The following is a 19,599-nucleotide window of genomic DNA, read 5'->3' as shown; positions in this document are numbered from 1 at the left end:
TGAATGCAGTTCCCTTAATCATGATCTTTACCGTTCAAATCTGGTCCAAAACTCAAATTGTGTAAATTGTGGCTATTATTGTGAGAATGCCTATCACTTCTTCTTTGAATGTCAATCTTACACAAATGCTCGAGTTGTGCTTTTAAATCATTTAAGTGATTTAGATATAAATATATCTTTAAGATTATTACTTTTTGGAAATGAAAATATGTCTTTGGATTTAAATTGTGTTGTATTTAACAAAGTACAAAATTTTATAAAATCCAGCGGAAGATTTTAACAAGATTTTAAAAATATTTAACATGTTTGAAAATTGTATTGACTTTGTTATATTATTTTGTGTGAGTGCCTAATGTTATGTAGGCCTATATCTCTTTCGTATTGCAGTTTATCAGTCTGTAATATCATCTGTTGTCTATGTAACTATTGTAAGGAAATGGCTTCATAAGTTGTAATAACTTGTGCCAAATCCTATTTGCAAATATGTGTAAATAAAATATGTTTAAAGTCAAAAGCAAAAGTGATATTTTCACTAGTGAAAAATATGACTGAAAAATATCACTTTTATAGAATGAATAATTTTTGATATTTCACTGGTAAAAATGTAATAAAATGTTGTTATCCGTGCTGAAACGCATTATTAATTAGTTCGTTAATTTATTTCATCAGCAGTTTTACATTATAACCACCAGCATTAATACTATGCCGTTTATCTTTTTTAAAGATATTTCTTGTTCAGAGTTAACTCCCTTCAATTGACCGTCAGTCTCAACATTACCGCATCTAGCAAAAAGTTCCGAAATCAACGTTGATCGTACATAAATACAAATCAATAGTAAGAAGTACCACACATATAAATAATAAGACAATAAGATTTGTTTCTGCTTCTTATAGTGATCTCTCATACTTCTAAATTACACAATTTATTAGGATGTGACACCATTTTGTTGTTGTTGTTTTTGTTATTCTGGTATCGGTCGTTAGATTCAACAGAAAAAAACAACGATATTTTATGTCAGAGGGTCTCTCTGTTTCACCAATCCGATTGGAGAAACTTTGAAAACCAGCTAATGTTTTTTTTCATCATGATATATATACAATAATGAATATGTGTATTTTAATTAGATTGTCTTTTAACCCTACCAAAACTGAGGCCCTATTCGACTCAAACCTGCTTACTTATGTTTGCTTCTTCATTCAGATTTAAAGGTACATGTTTATTTATTTATTCTTTTACATTTGAATTTGATAAATAATTAATTGCATTTCGAAGAAATTAAGTCTACATGTATCCAAGCGATCTTTTTAAGATTCTGTAATCGGTTTTTTTTTTTTTTTTTTATTTTTTCATGGTTTTTTTTTTTTTTTTTTCATTTCTTGGTGTTTTATCAGACATACGCTGCCGGCGATTAACATCTTTAAATACATTAATACATTGTACTTTAACCTGTCCTTACATGACAATAGCTGTGGATAGGAGGTTAAACAATACTAAATCAAAGTATACATGTGTTCATCCTGCAACTGCCACCGCATTGTCGGAATACACCATTGCACCATTTAAATTTTTGCTGTATACGGCAGTGACGGAAAACAGATGTATTTTGGAGTCTTTGTGTGTCGACTGGGTGTTGACGTTGTGGTATATTTTGACCTCTGGGTGTTGACGCTTGGGTATATTTTGACCTCTAGGTGTTGACGCTGTGGTATATTTTGACCTCTGGGTGTTGGCGCTGTGGTATATTTTGACCTCTAGGTGCTGGCGCTGTGGTATATCTTGACCTCTAGGTGTTGACGCTGTGGTATATATTGACCTCTGGGTGATGACGCTATGGTATATTTTGACCTCTAGGTGCTGGTATAATTAAACCAATATATAAGAACAAAGGAGACCCTAGGGACCCAGATAATTATCGAGCGATAACACTTGTATCTTGTTTGGGAAAGGTATTTACCTCTATAGTTAATGATAGATTAACCAAATTGGCCGATAAAATCAATCTAGTGTCATCCGCCCAAGCCGGATTCCGAAAGGGATATTCTACCACCGAAAATATTTTCATATTACATTCATTAATTTCTTTATATTTCTCGAAGGGTAAAAAACTATATTGCTCCTTCATTGATTTTAAAAAGGCGTTCGACACTGTGTGGAGAGCGGGGTTATGGAGAAAACTTCAGAATAGTAGAATAACGGGGAAAATATTCAAGGTCATTTATAATCTTTATCAAAATACAAAATCTTGTGTAATTAACGGTAATGACAAGTCTGATTTCTTCATGTGTGATGTCGGGGTAAAACAAGGGGAAAATTTGTCACCATTTTTGTTTTCCTTGTTTCTTAATGATTTAGAAACTTTTCTTGACCAACATAATGTTCCGTTTTTGAATGATGTATATACACTAAGTGAACAAAACCTGGATTTGTATGTAAAACTGTTTGTTATATTATATGCTGATGATACTGTTCTTATGGCTGAAACACCAGATGGGTTACAGAATGCATTAAACGAATTTCAAAACTATTGTGATGAATGGAAACTTTCGGTTAACACGCAAAAAACAAAAGTAATAATATTTGAAAAAAGAAAAAGTCGAAGAAACGTCAACTTTTTATTCAATAATGAGAGTTTAGATATACAAGACTCCTATACATATCTTGGATTAATGTTAAATTATAATGGTGTTTTCACAAAAGCCAGAAGTAAATTATCGGAACAAGCAAAGAAAGCCATGTACGCATTGTATACAAAAATTAGAAATATTTCATTACCGATAGATCTGCAGTTAAAACTATTTGATGCACTTGTTATGCCAATTTTGTTATATGCATGTGAAATCTGGGGCTACGAAAATACTAAGATTATTGAAAAAATACACTTACAGTTTTGTAAAAGGATTTTAAATGTTCGCACAAGTACGCCAAATTATATGGTATATGGTGAATTGGGTAGGTACCCTTTAGAAATTGAAATAAAAACAAGAATGATTATGTTTTGGCATAAACTCATAACAGGCGAAATGAAATGATCTACTACAATGTATAAATTAATGTACAAGTTACATCAGGATTCAGTATTTAGTTCTAGATGGTTATTATATATACGAGACATATTGAACAATACTGGTTTTAATGATATATGGTTACTTCAACATTCTTGTACAAGTAATAGAGAATATCTTAAAATAATCATTAAACAAAGACTTCAAGATCAATTTGTTCAAAAATGGTTTAATGAAATTGATAGCTCCTCGCGAGGACAAGTATATTCTTTGTATAAATCTCAGTTTAATTTTGAACCATACCTATTGAAATTGAATCATAACGACCGAAGATATTTGTGTAAATTTAGAACTTCTAATTTAAAATTTCCTATAGAGACAGGGAGATGGAATAACGTTCCTCGCGAGGAAAGGTTATGTCCTCTCTGTACAAACTGTGTTGGTGATGAGTACCACTATCTATATGTCTGTAAAAATGATTCTGTTGTAGCACTACGAGCAATTTATATACCAAAATATTATTATATTAATCCTAATTGTGACAAAATGAAAGGAATGTTCTCTATATGTAATTCAGGTTTGTTAAGTAAAGTAAGTCGTTTTATCCAAAGAGTAATTAAGCTTTTAAGTATGTAAAGAACATTAGAATAATTCATGATTTGTATGATTTATCTTGATTTGTCTATTGATTACTTTGTCCATCCAATAGTTCTCTTTTTCCCCTTTATGACCTCTTGTTACATATGTATATATGTCATGAGTGAACCAATAAAATCTTGTAAATCTTGTAAATCGTGGTATATTTTGACCTCTAGGTGTTGACGCTGTGGTATATTTTGACCTCTGGGTGTTGACGCTGTGGTATATATTGACCTCTGGGTGTTGGCGCTGTGGTATATTTTGACCTCTAGGTGCTGGCGCTGTGGTATATCTTGACCTCTGGGTGTTGACGCTGTGGTATATATTGACCTCTGGGTGTTGACGCTATGGTATATTTTGACCTATGGGTGTTGACAGTGTGGTATATTTTGTCGACTGAATGTTGACTGTGTAATATATATTGACCTCTGGGTGTTGACGCTGTGGTATATTTTGAGTGTTGACGCTGTGCTAAATTTTGACCTATGGGTGTTGACTCTGTATTATGTTTTGCACGTGTAAATTTCAACATATAATGGAATAACGTGCTATGAAAAATCGCACATAATTTCCTTAAACATGAAAAGCGCAAAAATAAGTTTAATCGACAATGTCGATCGGAGATATTGTAGCTAGAAAAATCGCGGACACCACGGACGTGACGATGTTCGTTGATATATCTAGTGGCTCCGTAGCCATTACCCTTGTTCTCTTTTAGAAAGCGTGGTATGCCATGCATTCGACCTTGATTTTCAAATGGATGACGTCGATGAAACAAGAGCCCTTCCGAAATATATGGTCCTGTTTCCCTTTGACCCTTTTAATGGTTCGCCATAAAGATAAATATGTGTGTCATTTGTCAGGAAACTGCATGACCATAGAGAGAGAATAATAATGACCAATATGTTTTCATTTATCAATGACTCGTCAAATTTCAACATTAAATAATAATAAATAGTAATAAGGCGAGCGTGCTCTTGTTTACAAACAACACTCAAGATAAACAATATTCCGACCTTAAAAAAACGTATAAAAACAACAAAGTTGACGGTGTTGGCGCTTGTATCGCTTAATTATTGATATATCTGATTATTCATAGGCCGAATTCTACAATTCCTGAGGTTGAAATCTAAGGTAATAGTCCTTTTAAAATATCAATCCATACGAATGTTAATGGTGTACTCCAAAATATTAGCCAATACTTACATTGTGTATACTATATTTTTTATTTAGTAGGGGCTATTTTTTATATATAAATACTAACGAAACGCAGACGACTGTGGGATGGTCAAGTTCAAAATTTAAATAAGGCCATGGTCCCATCCATTTTCTTCATAGTTTGCTGTCTTACTATCGAATTTGAGTTAGAAGCACGGGAGTTATAAAGTAGCTGCACTAAGATAAATAAAACGTAAGTCATTTATAGAAACAACATTGAGATATCATCGTCGAGTATTTTATATCAACTTCAGTTTGAGTGGTAGAAATTGATGAAACGGACTCGGCTTCATAAAACGTCATTAAATGAAAAAATGTGTTATTGAAATTAATTAGCAATGCAGAACATCCGACTGACGATAAGACGCCTTCAAGTCACGATCGCGGTCACGTGACTTTTGTACTTGATGTACTCTTAATGCGAGAGAGAAAGATTTAGATAGTGTTGGAAATAAATAACAAAACCTCAATCAATCAATTAACTTAAGGTAAAACATAAATTAATTAGTTAACCGAGTTTACTGTAGATTTAATGACAAACTTTAAAGTATGAAATTTTAACATTACTGAAAATAAAATACTGGGTATGGAACCTGTTCGCTCGTGATGTGTCCTGAGTAGTATCAATGTGATGTCATATGTTTTGACCGAGTTAATTAGTTTTCGTATGAAATAAGAATGTCCTTTTTAATAAATTGAGTACACTTTTGTATAACATAAACGCAAATGAAAGACTTTTTGATGTGATATTACTCTAAAAACATACATACAGTATGTATAATGTAATTTAAATGCGAGTTTTCACGAAAAACGCATCACTACTACACAATAAATTATCATGACGTCATGAATTTATGACATCATGCGAAAGTAATATAGGCCTATCATGTTTATAGAACAGCAATGTGACATGAAAAAAATGACTTCATCATGTTGTCTATCGCTAGCGGAAACTCATAAGGATGCGGCGTTACAGATTATGATATACTGATTATTTTTCTTCTTTTGTTTTCAAATATGAAATAAAAAGGAAGTTGAATGGTTTGCCAGATATTACGTCATGCTTGTAAAACATATATTCTCTGTATAACTACCATTGGATCCATCGAGGTTTCCATCGAGGTTTTAAAATTGCTGCATTCTAGTGAGTCTCGATAGATTCATATAATTTTACGGGGGGGGGGGGGGGGGGGGGGGTACGCCCCCCACCCCTAAATCCGCCAATGATCGCAGTGGACAGGACATTGGCTCAAACACAATATACATGTACATAAATCAACTAAACAAATGCTATCTATTTTATCTAAATGTTGGTCTAAGACAAATTCTACACGTTTCGCGTAGTTCTCTTTATGTAGTGTATGATGTTCGTCCTACTGTCGGGTCTGAAAGAGGGTAGTCGACGGTTCATTATTTCTAACAATACATGTGTGACGAGCATTATATATTTCCCTGTAAATTATCGACATTTCTTAAAAGACCTATATATAATAGTCATTACATAGTCGTTTGGTGAATACTAACGTGTGCGGTAGTCTGTAAAATCACGTGATGTTCTGAATTTTAACTTTTCGACTTTCACGGGCGGGGCGCTAAGTTCGTGATTTTAGAACAAGGGAAGTTTAGGTCATTACAGTTTAAGTGTAAAAAGGACGCAGGGACTGGACGGATTCATGAAGGTGGTCAACTATATAGCTAGTAAAATAACAACAATCTAACACAGGCGCTCTGATTGTTGTCTTTGTAATACATATCTACATTTACAATATAATGTAATATAGGTAGTAGTTTGTAGTACTACAAAATAAAGAATATCAAGAATGCTTGCGAATGGGTGAAATTCGCCGAAATACGAAAAAATTCTGCCAGATATCCCAACCGGCCCGACCCTCCCATCGAGGGCAACATAACCGACCGGCCCGACCCTCCCATCGAAGGCAACATCTCCGGCCGGCCGAATTATAGCTGGTCACGTTTTACAAGTACCTTAAATTGTTGTATATATATACGGAAGGTATCTGGTTCATGATAATAGAACGCATATAATCAGCGTTTATAAATAGATACTTTAAGACCTCCTACTTGCTACCCGTATTACTGACTAAGTCGACTAAATCGTTACCCGGATGATATTTTTTTGAATTACCAATATGGGCGGGGTCGCACTTGGAGCGAATTCGAACTAGTAGAATATCTATTGAGCGCGTGATCTGTGACCTCAATATACATTGTATATCACATAAGTGTATAAGGTATATGATTTAAGGAGGTCCAATCAGTTATGACGTTATAACCGGCTGAGCCGCTCAACATTCCATGCTCCGATGACTTTATGTGGAATCGATTGAGAGGAATCTCCAGGCATTGCACGCTGTGTTTACCTGTCCGCGTGAGAGAGGTGTGCGGAACTCGCTGCCTCCTGTAGTACTTGGATACATTGTAACATATCGATACCTGTTTCCATTTAGACACATTACGTTGGCCCTACCAGTGACACATTGGATATTTAATCCGTCACTGTACGCAGATTCGAGGATACTACCGTGTGTTTTTGACACTACAATATATAAGAATGGCAGGATTTTTAATCCTGGTGACTTGTCTATTTTTGACGATGTTTTTTCTCCCTGGAAATGCCCATGTGTCCCTGACTTTTCCACCTGCTAGGAAATATGCCCTGGACTTTCTGGATAATCTCCGTACACCAGGGCCCTGTGGAATGCCGAAAGGTTTGTATGCTGTCGTATTATTTTGAATATATCGTATAACTGTGTCAGTACAAAGGCGGGTTTGATGGATCGATAGTTGTATGTCGGCTTATTTGTAAGTACATGTAAACGCATTGTTATAGGTATGTGCTATTTATGTTAAGTTTCCTACACTGGTTGTTTGCTTGTAATGAAAAAAATATCTGATATTATATATAAAGATATATTGTAAACCCTCGACGTTTATCCATAGTTTAAACCAGCTATCGAAACTTACTATACTACTGTATATCGTTATCAAAAACACACAGGTATTTCACTCCCCTCCCGTATCCTTGTGTCTGTCCAACTCTGTATTCTGTCTTTCCTTCCTTCCCTTTCCATCTGATTCCTTCAGGCCTCTTAAACTTTCCTGACCTCCCACTTTCCCGACCTCCCACTTTCCTAGCCTCCCGCTTGCCCCCCCCCCCCCCCCCCCCCCTTCCCGACTTCCCACTTTCCACTTTCCCCACCTTCCACATCCCATACCTCCTACCTTCCAAACCTTCCACTTTCCAAACCTCCCACTTTCCCGATCCCAGCCTCCAACTTTCCAAACCTCCCATTTTCCTGACCTCCCATTTTCCCAACCTTCCACTTTCCCGACCTCCCACTTTCCAAACCTCCCACTTTCCCGACCTCCCACCTTCCAAACCTTCTACTTTCCAAACCTCCTACCTTCAAAACTTACACTTTCCCGACCTCCCATTTTCCCGACCTCCCATTTTCCCGACCTCCCACTTTCCCAACCTCCCACTTTCCCGACCTCCCATTTTCCCGACCTCCCACTTTGCAAGCCTCCCACTTTCCCAACCTCCCACTTTCCCGACCTCCCATTTTCCCGACCTTCCACTTTGCAAGCCTCCCACTTTCCCAACCTCCCACTTTCCAAACCTTCTACTTTCCAAACCTCCTACCTTCAAAACCTCCCATTTTCCTGACCTCCCATTTTCCCGACCTCCCACTTTCCCAACCTTCCACTTTCCAAACCTCCCACTTTCCCGACCTCCCACTTTCCCAACTTTCCATACCTCCCACTTTCCAAACATCCTGCCTTCCCAACCTCCAACTTTCACCACATTTTGCTTTCATTTGTTGCTTGTCTCCTCGCCCAGTCTCCCTGGCCCCCTCTCTCGAATTCTCACATTACCTTCCTACTCCACCCAACCCCACCCCCATCGTCCAGATCACTCTTCTCCCCTTAGAATCCTTCTAAATATACATTCTACCGTCCCTGGAAGGAGCTGATGGAGGTGTATACTTGTGAAATTCATTATGGAGTAAATTAATTGCACGACACCATTTGAAATCTACAGGTCGGTCGCAATGTCGTATGTGAATGCGAAATAAAAAATCTAACTTTTATATAAGTTACAATTAATTGTAACATTATAGACAAAGTGGTATTACATTAAGGGTGTATGCTACCTTAATTTAATTATATTGATAAGTTAACATTAAAGGTGTATGCTAATTTACATCAACAGTGGCATTATAGCATTTAGATTTCTTGATCTAGTTTAAAGAGCATTTACACATGAATGTGTGTATATAAATGTTGAAACAGTTTTCATAGAGAAATGGCTTGGTTATCTAACCATTGAAATTAGGTGGCAAAATTGTCCATAGTATCAACTCCTCCCTCAGATTTGCAAACAAGCTACCATCTCAATTATGACGTCATTATTAGCATTTGATTATAAATCCTTTATGTATATACAGCATAATTGCCGAAAGCGCGACCCGAATGTCCACTCTCGTCCAGCCATGTAATCTGTCAACTTGTCGTAGGTGACATACAGCTTTAACCCAACAAATAATATATTTGTTTATAACGTTACGTAAGAGGGACAGTCGATTACGGCATCCCATTAGGCCAAATAAAAGTAATAATATGTTTCTGGACAGAGATTCCATATGTAGAGTTCCTACGACCTTGAAGTGTGTCGATGTACAATACATCTTCAAATCCCAAGGGTTCTGTCCTCGGTGTAGTACATATCTATGGAACACAATTATCGGACTTCGAACATAGGCTGTGTAAAAATGTGTTATTTAAGACGAAAACATAATGTACAGTTCTATGGACATTACTGATACTTATATCAAACAAGCTTCAGTATATAATGTAGTCAAAATAAGTAATCCAGATCTTCTTCAAAATAAAATAGATAAATAAATAAATAAGTAAATAAATAGATAAATAAATAAATAAATAAATTTTAAATAAATAAAAAAATGCTACAACACAACAACTAATCTACCATTAATGGAGTCAAAATAAGTAATCCAGATCCACTTCAAAATGAAATAAATAGATAAATAAATAAATAAATAAATAAATAGATAAATTCTAAATAGATAAAAAATGGAACAACACCACAACTAATCTACCATTTCACACTGAATGGCAACACGATAGATTGGAGAATATCCAATATCGGTTTTAAAACTTGAGCTTACGATTCCGGAGTATACAAGGTATCTGTCCTTGATAACCGATAACTTCTAACGGTGTAATTTAATATGACTTAAATGGATTACCGGTTATATAACGCACATGCGCGTCAGGACTTCCGTTTACAAAGAGGGATTTCAACCTTTATATATCGACAAATTATTGCCGAAAGTTGACTCTCACTGTTATAAAATCCTCATCACGATTTTTAAAAGTCACGGGGTCGGTGACGCATTTTCAACGTTCTTTCTCCCTGGCGACAATGAAATTATGACGTTACGACAAAAATATAGTGACTTCTCGGCAATAACGTAGTGACGTCACAAAAATAATGCAATGACGTCACATCACGTGAACATTGTGTTGCATTACATATTGATCCTCTTCCTTGAGGACCTGACATAGAAACTTTCAACAATCGCTGTATGATTGTCTTACCCTCGGCAGAGCCTCTGATTAGACAACCAAGAGAATCCCCCCATCAGGTTTTAGATTTTCCCATCACTCTCTTAAGGTAGGGAAATATTTTAATTATCATCTTACCCAGCACAGTTAAGGACGATACATATTGGGCATTTGTAGTGTCATATCACTGAAATGTCATTTACGCTTGGTCCTGAAAATTGTCACAGTATTTGAACCACACAGGGACTCGTCCAAATACGATCAGTCATATATTGGATACATATTATCAAGCCCCTGTGTATCAACAGCTTTGGTCGGTGTGGGAGAGGGCTATATGATTGCATTAGATAACAAGATTTTTTAAAAACTTGAACGGAATATAATCTTACAGACAGCATTAACCGGCAAATCGAGATGACGGTACATAAAGATTGTAGTGCATTACATGTATTACTCGGTCAGAGGGCAAATCCTGTTGGAAGGGGCTACGGTGATCGAGTGGTTAAGGTGTCCCGACACTTTATCACTAGCCCTCCACTTCAGGGTTGCGAGTTCGAAACCTACGTGGGGTAGTTTCCAGGTACTGACCGTAGGCCGGTGGTTTTTCTCCGGGTACTCCGGCTTTCCTCCACCTCCAAAACCTGGCACGTCCTTAAATGACACTGGCTGTTAATTGGACGTTAAACAATATAAACCAAATCAAAAACTGTTGGAATGTCAGTGTATAGAGATGTCCGATAGGAGAGGTTCGGGATCGAATTACAAGAGATTTCCACGCATGTCAGTTCCCTTTTTGTTACGTGTCTGTCAATCTGGGGCTTTTTACTCTCCCCTACACCACCAATCCATCCCCACCCTAATATAAACAGTTTATAATTGGAGATACCCATATCGAATAAAGACGGTCGTATCGACACTAAGAAATATACACGGTTAAAACCGTCTTTAGGTAGTGAGGGCACCCTGTCTACTCCCAGAAGCGCTCAGAAAGTAAGTAAATCTTAAAGATAGCCGTACCTTAGCCCGAGTTTCCTCTAGCCCTGACAACATGTTTGGTGTAGATGTTAGGGCCAGAGGAAACTCGGGCAAGCCGTACATGTACATAGTATACGCGTATCATTTATCCTTAATGGTTGAGCGACTATGTGGGTTAAAAGTTAAGTTCAGAATCGTTTAATGTGTTTCACGTTTGATAATAAGAATCATGTAGGCATGACAGTACAACATTTTATATCACGCTATTTAATCCACCTATACAATGAACGTCACGATTCGAATTTAACATATAAGTCGAAAAGTCGCTTTAAATCAGAAAATGTACACAAGTATGACTGAAAAGGAGATTATCGAATTGAGAACACTTGACTAGTATAGTTGGCAGTCATAAAGTGATGTTTTTCTTTCCGATTATCTCCCCTGTCGGATAGGACCAACCGGTACCGTTGCCGGAAATAACATGTATTCACAAGTCATTAGTGTGAAATGCTATACGTCTTTATGAATTGCTTTACAAAGTCAATGACCTCAAAAAGGCTGTACGTACATGTAATTTCCGCCTTCATCCACGGATATGTGAAAATTTTGATATTTCTTTTTAATCCTCAATATAAAAGTATTTGTTTTTCACTCCAAATAACTGGTTATATTTTATGATAGGGAAAATCTATGAGTTTATTCGTCTACTGATCCGGACACGATAATAAAAGGTAATTTGAAAAGGAATCAAAACCAGCCGCAAAATCGATCCCATAAATATAAACTTTATTTATTTTACAACAATTGCGTAACAACTTATGTCATCTGATATGAATCACTCTTGTTGGCCAGGATGGAAGCGCGCGCGTGGGGTCTTATTGTGGGAGGAAACTGGAGTACCCCGGGGAAACGTGGTCGGGCAGGTGACCCCCTACCTGTTCACGTCCAACTGGGGGGTGGGGGGTCGAACCCTGACTGCCAAGGTGAAATGCAAGTGTGTCACCACTGTGCAACTCGACCACCCGATACTGGTTCGATATTCAGCCACGGAGATATAATATAATTCATTGCACGCACGAAACTGATATCAAGAATATCTACACAGGGACTTGGTACATATTACGAACTCCGGCATATATAATATCAACGGTCAAGGATCTTGGACTGGTAATTCGCGTCGGAATTCCTTGTGTGTGTATAGATGATACGTATAGTTTGATGTTGGGTTCACACTGTACGGTTCTTGTTGTGAAGGTTACGAAATAACACCAGAGATAAAACATCTGTAAACATGTCTAAAATAAACATGACACCAGTGGCCAGTCGAACTGATATAATGAAACTGACATTGATTATATGTCTACATAGGGACTTGACGCAGATTCAAAACCCGCGGTTCATAATTAACATATATACGTGGATATTTTACTAGGAATCGTGTCAGGTCCCTGTTTATGTACAGTATAGATAACAGAAATGGTTTGGTGTTGAAATCATATACGGTTGTCAAGGTAACGAAATAACACCAGAGATAAAACATCTGTATACATGTCTAAACTAAACATGACACCAGAGGACAGTCGCTCAATAAATTGATATCACTTACACTGTTCAAACAGAGATACACAAACAATAAATGTCGGATTACCTGTCTAAACGGACCTCTGTCTAATCCGGTTACCTGTCTTTACCGGTTTTGATATTTGGTCCCGGTGTTTTCCGACATAGCCGTATAATATTCTTTTGGCCCCGGATATGACGCGACAGGTGGCGTTACTGGTCAAGATGAAGTATGTGATTGGTCAATGTAGCGGTAAATGCAAAATGCAGATATGCAGTTAAAAACGAAACAAAGTAATTTGAATGCAAGCTGAATAAGTGGGTGTATCTTTTCATATGACACATTAATCAAATTATATTCCTGATTCAAATGTAGTCTTATTATCACCAAAAATGACTTTAACTGATATAATTTTGTTATCCGTGCTGAAACGCAGTAATTCGTTAATTCATTTCACCAGCAGTTTTACATTATAACCAGCAGCATTAAAACTATGCCGTTTATCTTTTTTAAAGATATTTACCCTGTCTATTCTGAAAACCGAAAGCGAAACACAGAACCATCATCAGTTTCACACACTGTACACGTTTTGAATCATATTACATTTTTGTAACAAATGAAATAATTCTATGTGCAAATGAAATAGCTACTTTTGATACGGGCAAAGTGCAGATATTACCAAGTTTGAGATTTCTGGTCGTGTAAGATTTCAAAATGAATATTCAACATAAGGTAGAGGACCCAGCGCGCTATTTTTCTTCTGTATTCTTCGAAAGGTATAGAATGTACATTCCAATTAACTTTTGTTTCCCTCTCTTTACTGATATACAAACATAGACATCTAACAATCTAATTAAAATTAGACTTGTAATTTCCACTCCTCTACGATACTCTACGATACACTGCAATACAATATGTATGTATTGCAGTGTATCGTAGAGTATCATAGAGGAGTGGAAATAACAAGTCTAATTTTAATTAGATTGGAAATTTAATGAATGTGGATCAATTTAATTAAACAACTAGACAAATTTTGAAACTAAATAAAGAAAATATTATCAAATATATCAAAGCGACTATTCGGGAAGTGACATACACATTGAATATGTCTAAATGCTTTTTCCTGTCTTCCAAATGTTATGCCACGGCAATGTGATGTTTGCAAGTTCCGCTTACATTGTCTAGTCTTGAGCATTGAAATTTCGGTTTTTAAATTTTGATTTAATTTGGAACATATCTAATTATATATGTCAATTTAACCCAAGACAAAGCAGCAATAGTAAAAAGCGTAAAAAGGGAAGCAAAACATCAAATTAGAACTCTTCTACGTTAGAGGTACAGCATACATATATCACTAGTACGCGCTGCCTTAATCAGAAATTAACAGAGAGGATACTTCCTCTCAATATACACTTGACGACTTACATATGTAGCTATAAGACTTTCTAGTTATTTACGTACCTCGCTGTTAAGTCGACAGATTCATCAGCAGTTGACAATACAGACACTACATAATTATAAGTATGTGGCCCTATTGTTGTCGTCCCGTCCCCTCGGGCAAGTTACGTAGAGAATTTCTAAACGCGTGATTAATATATAGGCTTCTTATATAATTATGTACTAATACAGCAAACAACGTTATATTTAGACACTACAAACGAACGTAAAGTCGAGCGTATAACGCGGGTCATAGTGGCTCAAACACAGGGACTTGACAAGTTGCTATAACCCAAGGTCATTAGGTACATGCTTATTGTTGTATCTGCCTCCGGTTTCATCAACGGTTAACTTAACGTTGACTTAAGGTTCTAAAGCAAAGCATTACAGAATTTGAGGAGCAAGCCTTGTTTAGGAGCTTTCCTTAAATTATGTGATGTTTTTCTATTGGAAACTGCAAGTCAAGTAATTTCCATGTTATGGAATAGCGGGAACAGATATACATGTATGTGTATGTACATGTACGTCCCTGGAAATAGTGATGGATAATGTCAAGCCCCTGTGGGTTTAAATCAAGAAGAGATATCTCTATCAAATTTAGAAGCAATTGAAAAAGTACTTTTACACCAGCTAAATATATACATGTATTGAAACAGCAAACACAAATTAAAGTGTACCATATTACAGAATGTTATGAGCCTCGCTGATACAAAGACTGAAGCTATTGAGAGTATCGTCACAAGTATCGTACTTTGCATATCATCATTCATGGCGATCACGAATTATCTATAAACCATGTTAAGCTTACTACTATTTATATTTAAATGTATATACATATTTTTTACATCATTAAAAATTTCCGTGCCAGTGGAGATGAAATGCATGCTGTTAAAATTTATCGTAATTTCAGTGTGAAATAGGAATATATTACAGAAGTTTTGTACCAGACACAAGCAGTATGTATCATATTTATAAACACCCACATATTATTATTACGTCACTATTGCTAAATTAATTAAAGAATACACGTGTAAAAGTTTGTAGGAGTCACACTTGTACGTAATATGGACTATTATTCATTCATCTTTCTGTAGTAATTTGTAATTAAATATAGCAGTATATTGTAAAACTTTATTCTTCCTGTCGCTTTTATTCAGCGGAACCATGTATAGTACCACCATTCTATTGGTTAACACAAAAACATTGCTATACCGCCACCATTATTAGCTCACTGATTACGAGTAACCGTGAGCTAATGCTGTACCCCCGGCGTCAGTGTCGGCGTCGGCGTCAGTCCCACCCCATTTTAAATGTTTTTGGGTAAGTTTTTAGAAAGCTTGTCAGCAAAAAAGTATGCACCTCACACCCTTCTAATTTGGTTTATACCTATGGCAAAATCATGCAGATTTTTTTGGATTTTTTCGCATTTTACCATTTTGTGGACTTAACTTTTTTAGCACCAAAATCCACTTTAAAGTTTTTGGGGTAAGTTTTTGGAAAGCTTGTAAGTCAAAAAGTATACACCTCACACCCTTCTATATATACATTCATTAGAGGTCTAGGAGGGATGTTATGGCAAAATCATGCAATTTTTTGTTTTTTGATTTTTTCGCATTTTACCATTTAGTGGACTTAATTTGTTTGGCACCAAAACCCACTTTAAAGATTTTGGGGATAAGTTTTGGAAAGCTTGTAAGTCCACGCCCTTCTTATTTAGTTAATACATCCATTTAAGGTCTAGGAGCGATATTATGTGACGTACAATTTCAAAATTACATGCTTATACATACATAAAAAATGAATGCATAGTGTGATTGCTGCCCCCGGTGAGCTTTCGCAATCATTAATTGCACTTGTATAGTATGACCTTGATATACTGCCACCATTGTACAGAAAATAAAAAACATTGCTATACTGCCACCATTATACAGTGAAACATTGTTATACTTTCACCATTATAAGTAATATTTTATTATATTGCCACCATTATACAGTTAAAACCTGCTAAACTACCACCATTATAAACATGGTTTATGCAGCCACCATTAAACAGCGAACACCTTGTTATACTGCCCCCCATTATACAATGAACACCTTGTTATACTGCCACCATTATACAATGAACACCTTGTTATACTGCCACCATTATACAGTGAACACCTTGTTATACTGCCACCATCATACAATGAACACCTTGTTATACTGCCACCATTATACTATGAAAACCTACTAAATTGCCACCATTATACAGAACAAAAACCTTGTTATACTGCCACCATTATCCAGTGAAAACTTGTAATACTGCCATCATTATACAGAAAACCCTTGTTATACTCTCACTATTATACAGTGAAATATTGTTATACTGCCACCATTATAGTAAAACCTTGTTATACTGCCACCATTATATAGTGAAACCTTGTTATACTACCACTATTATAATTAATATCTTGTTATACTGCCACCATTATAGTGAAACCTTGTAATACTGCCACCATTATAGTGAAACCTTGTTATACTGCCACCATTATACAATGAACACCTTGTTATACTGCCACCATTATAGTGAAACCTTGTTATACTGCCACCATTATATAGTGAAACCTTGTTATAATACCACTATTATACAGTGAAACCTTGTTATACTGCCACCATTATACAGTGAAACCTTGTTATACTGCCACCATTATACAATGAAACCTTGTTATACTGCCACCATTATACAGTGAAACCTTGTTATACTGCCACCATTATAGTGAAACCTTGTTATACTGCCACCATTATATAGTGAAACCTTGTTATACTACCACTATTATACAGTGAAACCTTGTTATACTGCCACCATTATAGTGAAACCTTGTTATACTGCCACCATTATACAGTGAAACCTTGTTATACTGTCACCATTATAGTGAAACCTTGTTATACTGCCACCATTATAGTGAAACCTTGTAATATTGCCATCATTATACAGAAAACCCTTGTTATACTCTCACTATTATACAGTGAAATATTGTTATACTGCCACCATTATAGTAAAACCTTGTTATACTGCCACCATTATACAGTGAGACATTGTTATACTGCCACCATTATAGTGAAACCTTGTTATACTGCCACCATTATACAATGGACACCTTGTTATACTGCCACCATTATAGTGAAACCTTGTTATACTGCCACCATCATACAATGAACACCTTGTTATACTGCCACCATTATAGTGAAACCTTGTTATACTGCCACCATTATAGTAAAACCTTGTTATACTGCCACCACTATACAGAAAACCCTTGTTATACTCTCACTATTATAGTAAAACCTTGTTATAATGCCACCATCATACAATGAACACCTTGTTATACTGCCACCATTATAGTAAAACCTTGTTATACTGCCAACATTATACAGAAAACCCTTGTTATACTCTCACTATTATAGTAAAACCTTGTTATAATGCCACCATCATACAATGAACACCTTGTTATACTGCCACCATTATACAGTGAGACATTGTTATACTGCCACCATTATAATTGATATCTTGTTATACTGCCACCATTATAGTGAAACCTTGTTATACTGCCACCATTATACAATGGACACCTTGTTATACTGCCACCATTATAGTAAAACCTTGTTATAATGCCACCATTATACAGTGAGACATTGTTATACTGCCACCGTCATACAGTGAACACCTTGTTATACTGCCACCGTCATACAGTTATAAGATGTGTTTTACCGCCACCAGTATACAGTTAAACTTTGTAATCTCTCACTTGTATGCAGTTATGAACTTTGTAATACAATCAGGCATATAAACTCTTGTTATATTGCCATTTTACAGGTAAACATTGCCCCTGATATACACTGTACCATTTTATGTAAACCATCGTTATACTACTACCAAATAAAAAAAAATGTTTTAATCTATTGTAGGTTTGGGTGCCCTCACAACTTTCAAGGCAGGGACGAAAATTAACGTCACATGGCACTTGGGCTATCCTCACCAGGTAAGCGACCCCAGATCTCTCTTCTGCATTCTTCCATTGTCAGTTACAGAGGAAACTCGTTAACACGCTAGATTACCTCCCTTGAACAAAAGACCGTCTGTCCAGTTGCCACGTCTATGTCACTCAAGAAAAAAGAAACAGGGACCGAACCTACAACACGTTGATTCAGATTTTGCATCCCACGTGTTAACATGCACATGAGATTCGGGCCGTTGAGCCATGCTCTCGACCATCAAGCAGAAATTTTCTCTTTCATATCTTCATAATAAATTGTAAGATTTATGACATTTTTTATGACAACATATGTAAAACACAAAACGACAATTGAATCTCCGTGGAACGTTCAGGTAAATTGTCTATTACGCCTCAACGTGGCTTAATAAGGTTTACGTAGGGAAGCTATTCATATATTTATTAGTACAAAATGACCCCTCAATGTGCATCTGTCAAAACTCGTTACAATATTTATTAATGTAGTATATGACGATCAGGATTGTTGGCCATATCATCATCATTATATTCTTAATTCATTGATACGCCGGCACTCGGAACTAAAACGATACTAAATATGAATACATCTGGGTAAACTACATCTGGTAAACTAGCTATATCTGGGTAAACTACATCTGGTAAACTAGCTATATCTGGGTAAACTACATCTGGTAAACTAGCTATATCTGGGTAAACTACATCTGGTAAACTATATCTGGGTAAACTACATCTGGTAAACTAGCTATATCTGGGTAAACTACATCTGGTAAACTATATCTGGGTAAACTACATCTGGTAAACTATATCTGGGTAAACTACATCTGGTAAACTAGCTATATCTGGGTAAACTACATCTGGTAAACTATATCTGGGTAAACTACATCTGGTAAACTAGCTATATCTGGGTAAACTACATCTGGTAAACTATATCTGGGTAAACTACATCTGGTAAACTATATCTGGGTAAACTACATCTGGTAAACTAGCTATATCTGGGTAAACTACATCTGGTAAACTATATCTGGGTAAACTACATCTGGTAAACTAGCTATATCTGGGTAAACTACATCTGGTAAACTATATCTGGGTAAACTACATCTGGTAAACTATATCTGGGTAAACTACATCTGGTAAACTAGCTATATCTGG

General features: G+C 36.1%; 1 protein-coding gene across 2 annotated transcripts in view; it reads left to right on the top strand.

Moving 5' to 3' along the window:
- The first annotated feature begins 7,027 nt into the window (after positions 1–7,027).
- The window catches only part of LOC117326259, a 64,742-nt gene continuing 52,170 nt past the window's right edge, over positions 7,028–19,599 (top strand). For both annotated transcript variants that reach the window (XM_033882938.1, XM_033882939.1), the window contains exons 1-2: positions 7,028–7,589; positions 18,386–18,459. In XM_033882938.1, coding sequence (XP_033738829.1) covers positions 7,433–7,589; positions 18,386–18,459 — 231 coding nt within the window. In that variant the 5' untranslated portion in view covers positions 7,028–7,432. The remainder of the gene's footprint in view (positions 7,590–18,385; positions 18,460–19,599) is intronic.

This window comes from Pecten maximus, chromosome 4 (assembly GCF_902652985.1).
Source record: "Pecten maximus chromosome 4, xPecMax1.1, whole genome shotgun sequence".
Taxonomy (NCBI): Eukaryota; Metazoa; Mollusca; class Bivalvia; order Pectinida; family Pectinidae; genus Pecten; species Pecten maximus.
The sequence above is the reverse complement of the archived record's forward strand: the minus strand, read 5'-3'. Positions and strand labels throughout refer to the sequence as shown.